Source organism: Rhododendron vialii, chromosome 3a (genome assembly GCF_030253575.1).
Source record: "Rhododendron vialii isolate Sample 1 chromosome 3a, ASM3025357v1".
In the NCBI taxonomy this organism is placed as follows: domain Eukaryota; kingdom Viridiplantae; phylum Streptophyta; class Magnoliopsida; order Ericales; family Ericaceae; genus Rhododendron; species Rhododendron vialii.
Window position 1 is genome coordinate 8349807 of NC_080559.1, and position 10033 is coordinate 8359839.

At 38.1% G+C, this 10033-nt stretch overlaps 1 protein-coding gene across 2 annotated transcripts; it reads left to right on the plus strand.

The window, feature by feature from the left end:
• Positions 1–4951: 4951 nt before the first annotated feature.
• On the plus strand, positions 4952–9313 carry LOC131318783 (receptor-like kinase TMK3). Of its 2 annotated transcripts, XM_058348753.1 has the most exons (3): positions 4952–6094; positions 6326–7669; positions 8530–9313. In XM_058348753.1, exons 1-3 carry the CDS (start codon positions 5335–5337, stop codon positions 9039–9041), a joined length of 2616 nt encoding a protein of 871 aa, XP_058204736.1. In that variant the 5' UTR covers positions 4952–5334; the 3' UTR covers positions 9042–9313. The 2 variants fall into 2 exon arrangements, with proteins under 2 accessions (XP_058204736.1, XP_058204735.1); XM_058348752.1 differs by having other exon boundaries at positions 4952–7669.
• Positions 9314–10033: the final 720 nt, after the last annotated feature.

Consider the following 10033-nt stretch of genomic DNA (forward strand, 5'->3'; position numbering starts at 1 on the left):
CTAGTGTACATGCACGAAAGGGAAGAGTGCCTGCCTCAAATTCTCCACCGAAGGATATTCACGTTAGTTTATTGTAAATTATAAACAGGATGCATTCCAGCAAAATCTTGTATGGTAGGGCTCTAATTTTTTATTTTTTTTTGCAAAAATTAAGAGGTAGTATTCATCAAAAGATCCCAATGGTAAAAGGATGAGAGTCCATAGATTGGACACTCCAACAGAAAGAGCGTATACACCAAAGGATGACAAAACCCCCCTCGGAGGACAAATCCCTCAGAGGAGGACATTATTAAAACAAACAACAAAATAAAAGAAGAACCGCCGAGACATCCGCCGCTACTCTTTCGCAACCATCTTGATAGGCTCGTAAAGACTTGTAACCACCACCTCTGCTTCACAAAATAGGAACACATCGTTGGGAGGTGGTTGACTAGCAAACGCAGTAGATGGCGTCAGGTCATAGATCTGAGAAGATGGAAGCTAAGAACGGTGGTGGACAACATCTTACCTGCAACCATTGAAACCGAAGCCCTGGAACGTCGCCGGAAAACGATAGTTCCCGATGGACGCTCGAATTTCAATCACGGAATTAAGAAAGAAGATGATTTGACGGTGGGAGAAAGTGAACAGAGGGGAAGGATCTCTCCCCACCTGAGAATGGGGAGAGGGGAAGGAGGGGAAGAATTATTGGCGGCTAGAGTTTGGAGATTTTGAGAGAGAGAAAAGCGGCTCTCGAGAAGTATTGTTAACATGTAGCGCCCTAATTAAATTGTCAATTTCTTCTTATCCATGCAAGTGCCATACTCTTGTTGGATTATTAATTATGCAACTACACTGTCAGTGCTTTGAGCTAAACATATCCACCGTTTCCTTAATTTGCTTTCCACAAGTGTTATACACGTATGACCAAACTACACAAATCTCTCACTTATTATATAATCAGATATATAGAGCTTGCATAAACTTTTTTTCCTTTTCCTTATAATTAAGGTGTTCGGACAAGCTTACGATCACCTCGACTAATCCTCGGGAACCAGTCTCACTGATCAACTTGTAGGAACTTTACCCCTTTTGTAAATGTAACTTAGTGATTTTCACACTCCTCGCTTATCCTTATCATGACGAGGTTAAACACACTCCTCTGGAGAAAACCAAAAAATAAGGCTAGATTGCCTCTGTGCAAACTTTTTCCAATATTAAAAAAGAGAAAAAAGAAGAATGTTCCTAAAATCAAGGTGCAAAATAAAGGTTCAGAAACAAAACGAATAAAATTAACAAAAATAGCTTATTGAAGTTACCAAAAGGGCCCTAGCTAAGAGAGGGAAAAGGTTGTTTTCTTTACCTAATTTTTTTATTTATTTTATCTTTACCTAAAATGAAGGGTTTGGTGTGCAATTAATGACCACATTGAAGTTAATTAGTGAGCGCACTGCAATCAGCACTGTGTACCTAACAATATACCATGTATAGGTGGACTTATAATAAGTAGGAGTAATACGATAGTTGTTCTTTAGTTTCTTTAGTGGGCATTTGGGGTGTTAGATTTCTCGAAGGGTTTCAATCTAAAATTAATTGGTAATAGGTAGAGTAATCTTTAGATTACATTAACCAAGTTTGAGTGATTTAGGTGAACGATGTGGGATAAAGTCTAACACTCCCTCTTACCACGTGAGATGAGACCACTTAAGACCTAACTCTGATACCATGTTAAAAATGAACTGCCAATAAATTAACTTGCTTTTATCGATGCGTCATTGATTGTGTGTCCAAAACATAAGCCTAACGTACCTTTTTACCTAGGCTTCAAGACATACTCCTGGATTCTATTGGATTTTTCTGATTTCGCCTAATTTTCTTCTTGCCTTTTTCTAACTATCCGAGGCTGCTCCTGGTTCTTTTTTTTCAAACACGAATTCGTAGATTTACTTGTGTTTGAGGAAGGATGTTAACATACTATTTCTTAATATTATGTTTACCATAGTTTTTAGGTTTTATTATTATGTTTCTTGTTATGTCTACAACATTATTCGTGTTTCTTATTAGTTAGTCTAAATTTCTTTGTTACGTGTATTTTTTAATTTATTTAGTGTTCTTGATGGTCAAGTCTTGTAGACTATATATAAGGCATGCTATAATATGTTTTAAAAAAGACAATCAATGAAAACTTGGTTCTCGTCTATTCTTTTTTCTAACATGGGGGTTATCTTCTATTCTCTATAATTTATTGCTCCAATTGACAGACATCCACTTTTTCTGCAGTAATATACTTCTTCCGTCTCATTTTTATTGTTCATTATTATTTTTGTCTTTTTTGTGTCTATTGCGTATATCTTTCAATGTATAATATTTTTTTATGATTATGACAACTTTGTATTGTAGAACAAATTAAAATCTATCAAATAAGATTCATATTGCATATTTTTAGATATTCAGATTAAAAAATATAACCGATTAAAAACTGACACAAACATAAAAAAAAAAGACAATCAAAATGGGACGGAGTGAGTAATTGCATACTCCATACGTATGTTTTTCTTTGGTTCCACACTTCCACCTTTCACGGAGTACCTTTTTTAAAATGTCATGTTTTGCCTCTTTGACTAACATATTAGAGCATGAACACCGGTACATAGTCGAAAATGCTGGTGAACAGTACATTTTTTTTTATTTTATCTACTTACATCTTTTTCAACACTACACCAATATTATCTATTTTACCTATTCTCTAATAAAATACTATTTCTTTTTCTTTTTCAAGAAAAGAACAAAGGAGAGAGGAGGAAAGTTTGGGAGATAATAGTATTAAATGGTTTTGCTCATGAACAGTTGTTAGTTAAATATACCTATCTACTGTAGTTGGATGTATTTTCCCCTTTGGTTTACCTAATTTGTTGTACGAGGATTTTTTCACTTTGCATAGGTAAAATAGCTAATTTTGGGTGTTTACATGAGCTGGTAAACTTGCTCTTAGTTCGCGGATAAAAAAAAAAAGTCTAACATATTAGTTCTAGGTTTTTTTTTTTTCCTTAAAAGAAGAGGTTGAAATTTTTGGTAACAACTTCTTACAGTGGCGTGCCAGAGAAATTTTGTCAAAAGTGACTTATCTGACAGTCTCGAACTTTCTTTCTGTTTATATAATGCGTTAGATTTACCAACTCAGGTCTCCCTAACACAAACATTTGAAAATGTGGGAGGCAAGTAGAATATACAGTATAATTTTTATGCAGCATTGAAGTACGATTGTCGGTTGCAACAGTTGAATATTGTGTAACTAGCTAGCGTTGTACCTGTTTTATGTACGGAACAAAATAATTCATATTAGCTTTGTGTATCGAAGGGGCACACCGCTAGTTATTTGAAAATAGAGTTTATGATAAAAACATTGATTGATTGACATTTTTTTTTATGACAGAAAAAAAATATGGATCACCAACTCTAACAAAATAATTACTTCAAATGACAGAATTAGAAGACTCCGGTGTGTTTCAATTAATTTGCAATTGTAAAAAATGTAGAATAAATAAAGCAAATTAAGAAAAACTAAAAAGTATGATTTTTATTTATCATACTTTATCTAATAAAACTTAATTTTTTTAAGTCTCCTAAAATCTCTCTCTCTCTCTCTCTCTCTCTCTCTCTCTCTCTCTCTCTCTCTCAAATTTTCTTTTTGAGGATTAAGGGTCTAAAGTATTTTGAATCCAGCTACATTTGCTTATAGTAGAGTATAGATGCCAAAACTTGGTTTTAATAGTAGCATTTTCCTTTTGATCTCAACCAAGGGAGATCGTCTAAAAAATATAGTATAATAAAAATATAAAGAAACGTTAATAAAATTGAGAAATTACAAACTAACGAACTGATAAAGTCGTATATATCCAAGAAAAACCGTTCATTTATTCACCCAAGGTGGCCATGGAATATACTGGTGGAAAACAACAGTCTACCAATGTTTGTGAATCTCTTCAAAACATAAGATATTCAGATTTTATCTCACACTCATGAGATTTAAATCATATAATACAAACTTCCTTGGACTTGCCTGGACAAGTCTAGGTTCGACTTTCGAGTCTCCATAGTTCTTTAAGCTTCGCTTCCGACGTAACTGCGATAAAATCTGCTACGGATAACGGTGTGATGTAATGGGATAATACTATCTGACGAAGTGACCTTCAGGTTGGTGCTGTGCAATCAGGTGCTTAGCATTGTATTGCGCACCTCCGAGCCGTCGGATTGTGCATTCGATGGCTCAGATCTCATCTTGGCAACTAATGATTGAGGACCGTTCATTGCCGATATGAGATCCGAGCCGTCGGATGCACGATCCAACGGCTCGGAGGTGCACAGCATGGTGCTGCGCATACTACTGCACTGCACCATCCCCAATTCGATGGGCTACCATATCTCTGCACTTCTACTTTTGTAGCCAAAAAAAATACAGTAGAAAATTACATGGTTTAAAACTGAATACTCTACAATCTTACTTTGGGAATAAGGTAATTCAAATATCAAATATAATAACGTATCAGGCTATAATTCTAAGATAGTCCAGAATAGCAGCTTCTCAGGCCGCAGAATAGAAACAGGTGAGTGACCCAATGAAAAAGCAACAAGTGTTCTTTTATGAGATCACGTGTTTCATTATTTCGGAGGCCAAAATTTTCAAATTTTAGAATCGTGGGAGGTTTGTATGATTTGTTAATTTTCAGGGGTTTGAGATTACTCGAAGTGCATAAAAATTGATTCAGACATCTGGTTATAAAATAGAAACAGGTCAGTGATTGATTTCCAGAACCAACCATGGACCAATCTCTGATCAAAAAAACCATGGACCAATCTGCTACAATACTCACTTTTCAGAAATTACTACTCGTAGTATTATTTAATGTCGTCGAAAGTACAGAAATGCCCCTATCCGCTATCCTTGCAACACAAATACACAATCACACACATATGCCATTATGCCTGGCCCGGAGTTCAGGTTCTTGGACGAGATAGTATTTCACTCTGAATTTCTCATATATTTTCCATCTCATTCTTGGGGATTTCTCATCAAAGATCTCCTTTTTATAGTAACAACTTGGCTTTTCAAGATTCCACTCCAATTTGGATGTTTTTTTTTTTTTGTTGCCTTTTCCCCCTCCAATTTCTGTACACTCTAAGCGCGTCTCACTCGAATCACAACCAATCCCCTATCTTCACAGCTCTTTTCATCCGAATCCCTTCCTCTTCTCACTCTTTATTGCAAGATTTGACATGGGTATTTCAAGAAACAGCCATTAGAGGTCACATGTAGTCTTTCTCAGCTACTGGCACCTGGGTTTCAAAGATCCTGCTATGGATGCTGACCAGATTATTCTTCTTGCTGCACTGCTTCTGTCTCTTGTTTCAGTTGTTTCTAGTGTCACAGACCCAAATGATTTTGCCATTCTTGACCAGTTCAGAAAAGGGTTGGAAAACCCTGAGCTCTTGAGCTGGCCTCCAAACAGCAATGACCCATGTGGCCCCCCCAGTTGGAAACATGTGGTTTGTGTCGGTAATAGGGTTACTCAGATTCAGGTTGAGAATGTTGGATTGAAGGGTCCTTTGCCTGAGAACTTCAACCAATTGACTAAGCTCTACAACTTAGGCCTCCAGAGGAACCAGTTTAATGGAAAGTTGCCATCTTTTAGTGGTTTATCTGAGTTGCAGTTTGCCTATTTGGATTACAACAATTTCGATTCGATTCCGTCAGATTTTTTCGATGGGTTGGTCAGTTTAAGGACTTTTGCTTTGGATTCTAACCCCCTTAATGCCACAACAGGTTGGTCACTGCCTTCTCAGTTGCAAGACTCATCTCAATTGACCACTCTTTCCTTGATGAATTGTAATTTGGTTGGTCCATTGCCTGATTTTTGGGGTACTATGCCGTCCCTCACGTCTTTGAAATTAGCGTTGAATCAAATTTCCGGTGCTCTTCCAGCGAGCTTTGGCAACTTAGGCTTGCAGTATTTGTGGCTGAATGGGCAGTCTGGTAGGGGAATGAACGGTCCAATCGACGTGGTTGCATCAATGGTTTCACTCACTAGTCTATGGCTTCATGGCAACACATTTTCAGGTAAAATTCCAGCAAACATTGGTGACTTAACTTTTTTGAAGGATTTCAATGTCAATAGCAATGATCTTGTGGGCTTATTACCTGATAGCTTGGCAGATATGCAATTGAACAAGTTAGATTTGAACAATAATCAGTTCATGGGTCCTGTTCCTAAGTTCAAAGCAGTTAATTACACTTACAGTTCAAACAATTTTTGTCAATCTGATGTGGGTGTTCTTTGTGCCCCTGAAGTTATGGCACTGTTAGAGTTTCTTGATGCTGTGAATTACCCTTCAAAGCTTGTTTCTTCTTGGACTGGGAATGACCCTTGTGGGGGACAATGGCTGGGAGTGAGTTGTGATGCCAACAAGAAGGTTTCTATAATCAATTTGGTTAAGTCTAATCTTACCGGTACCTTGAGTCCTACAATTGCAAACATAGCTTCCCTTACTCAAATTAGTCTCTCTTCTAATCATCTTTCGGGTCCAATTCCGAAAAACTGGACCAGCTTGAAATCTTTGACCCTTTTGGATTTGAGTGGCAACAACCTTTCTGCTCCGTTGCCAAATTTCAGTAGCTCTGTCAAACTGTCCTTAGACAATAATCCTTTACTAAATTCTAATGAGTCTGAACCACCCCCTTCGCCAATAAACAACAGCCCGCCATCTCGAGGTTCACAATCCCCTCCAAATAATCACCCATCTACAAATCCCACAAGTCGTTCTTATGAATCAACTCAAGGGGAAACCTCCAAAAGTTCTAAACTACTTGTAATTGTGGTCCCTGTCGCCAGTTTCGCAGCTGTTGTCTTGTTGGTTGTTCCTTTGCTTATTTATTGTTGTACGAAGAGAAAGGATGCCCCCTCCCAAACTCCATCTTCTCTTGTGATTCACCCTAGAGACCCCTCTGATTCAGATAACACAGTTAAGATTGCTGTTGCGAATAACAGCAATGGAAGTGGTTCTGGGAGCAGAAACAGCAGTGGAATTGGTGAGTCACATGTCATTGACGCTGGAAATTTGGTTATATCGGTGCAAGTTCTTCGGAAGGTGACCAATAATTTTGCCCCTGAAAATGAGCTTGGCCGTGGGGGTTTTGGGGTGGTTTATAAGGGAGAATTGGATGATGGGACGAAAATAGCAGTGAAGAGAATGGAATCTGGTGTGATTAACAGCAAAGCTCTAGATGAGTTTCAGTCCGAAATCGCTGTTCTTTCAAAGGTTCGCCATCGTCATTTGGTTTCTCTTCTTGGGTATTCGATCGAAGGCAAGGAGAGGCTTTTGGTTTATGAGTATATGCCTCAAGGGGCTCTGAGCAAGCACCTTTTCCACTGGAAGAGCTTGAATTTAGAACCTCTGTCTTGGAAGAGGAGGCTGAACATCGCCTTGGATGTGGCTAGAGGGATGGAGTATCTTCATAGTTTGGCTCATCAAAGCTTCATTCACAGAGATCTAAAATCCTCAAATATCTTACTTGGTGATGATTTTAGAGCAAAAGTTTCGGATTTTGGACTAGTGAAACTTGCTCCTGATGGGAAGAGGTCTGTGGTAACCAGGCTTGCTGGGACTTTTGGATACTTAGCCCCAGAATATGCTGGTAACCTGTCATTCTACCTTCTTGCCTATGCATTGATTTAAAATTGATGTAGTATTATTGCATCTTACTGGTATCTGAATTTTATGTAGTTCAAAATCATGAACAATCCATGACATAGAGTTACCTAAATGAATTGCAGACCTTTTCTGTTGGGCCTTCTCGGAATTTGAATTGGCACCTATATCTGGCTTCGCATTGCATTTGAATATGGGAAACCCTCACTTCTAATTGAAATAGTCCAACTAACACAATTTCTTCACATATCTTGGTTCTTGTTTGAACAACAAAAATTCACAACCTTAGATCTTTCTCCAAATTGACTGCATGATCCCCAAATGGCTCCATTGGTAGTTTTCAACATTCAATTACTTGTCAAAGGAAATAGGCTGATTCTTATGTTTCCTGGATAGCGAATCATTCTGATACAAGGAATGAAAATAGTGGTACGCCACTTGCTCTAAATTATACGTACTACAGTATGAGTAGATTTCCATAGATTGAAATGTTAGAAGGTACTTATTTGTATGGGTTAACATCCAGTGAAATGGGGCATTAATTTTTCTAATTATCCACATAAAACACATTTCTAGGAGCATCATGACTAACTTACACTCTCTTGCTAAATTTATAGAAAAAACCTTTGGATTGCTAAATTTTGTCTTAGACTGTAAGGGTATCATATTTCAGACCGTGCATTCCAAAATATTCTCTAGGGATAGCGTTTTTTTTTCTTTCAGGCCAATTGAAATTCAAAGGTTGGTCTATCATAAGTGTGTGTTTTTCAACAATCATTCTGGAATATGTTGGAGTTATAGTTTAAAGTCACGGTAACTTTATCTATGACTTGTCAATTTCTGCAGTCATGGGTAAAATTACAACAAAATCTGACGTCTTCAGCTTTGGTGTTGTATTGATGGAGCTATTAACTGGATTGATGGCACTTGACGAGGACAGACCGGAGGAAAGCCAGTACCTGGCGGCATGGTTCTGGAAAATCAAATCAAGTTCAGAGAAGCTTATGAATGCAGTTGACCCATCCCTTGATACCAAAAAAGAGGAAACATTTGAAAGCATTTCCATAATTGCAGAACTAGCCGGGCACTGCACTGCAAGGGAACCAAGCCAACGACCCGATATGGGCCATGCCGTGAACGTGTTGTCCCCACTTGTTGAGAAATGGAAACCGGTGGATGATGAAAAGGAGGAGTATTGTGGCATTGACTATAGCCTTCCACTTACCCAGATGGTGAAGGGATGGCAAGAAGCGGAAGAAAAGGATGTAAGTTATGTGGACTTAGACAATAGCAAGGGTAGCATACCATCGAGGCCTACTGGATTCGCAGACTCTTTTACTTCAGCTGATGGTCGATAAGAAGCGGTAACACTCTACTGCCTTTTGTGTGATAATAAGTTTATAGGTGTAAAATATAGTAGATGTTTCTTACGTGTTTTTCTTGATGCCTGAAATTTGTTAGTGTCAGCATATTCTAGTAGTGTTTCTTTTTTGGTGGGTATTGTTGGAGACCTAAAATTCACCTGTCAGATGTAACGAATGAAATCGTGTATTTTTCTTTTTGGGCTCATGTAAAATTCAGTATCTGTAAGTTTTGGGCAATATATTGATATTTGTTTGATTGGGAATCATTTGTCATCATGGCTTCTCATTGTAAATAGTATGGATGCAATGCAGTTTAAATGTGTAGGCGTTTTATGTTTTTCTGTTGGCATTGAACCCTTTTCAACCAAGTGCTACACAGGGCTTGTTCGAACGGATTTTGGGATTTCAGTGAACTGAAAATAGTTTGTCCTGGAGCAATTGCCTGAGCTTCAGCAGAAGTCCCAAGAGGTCTACCTTGAGTGACCAAAACAATGCAAATTAGTTGAGAATTGATATTGATTGTGTTAGGTAGTTGTAGTCTGGATTCTGGGGATAAACAATCAGTACTCTTATACTCTACCTATTCAGACAAGTTGTAGGCAGAAGCAGCAGATTTATGCATGAGAGTTGGGACAACGTCCATCTCAGAAGCAATTTTTGGTCCACCATGGATATGGGTGCGAACAAACCAAACCGGACTTTGTAGTGTTCGAGCTCAGCTAGTTTGTAAGCCAACCGAGTTTATTTTATTTACTAAAAGGGTTCTATAAACGTGCCGAGTCCGTACAAACGAGACGAGCTTTAGAGGGTTGAACTCGACTCGTTTACTGCACATTATAGTGTTAAATTTACCAAACAGCCTGTAATGGATGTTTTTGACAGATGGGTGGACAGAAGTACGTGAAGGTTGCTATCATGCTATGATGCAATCAGAGACCAACAGACGTGGATTACGTGAATGGCATGAGGAGGAGTATTATCTGTCA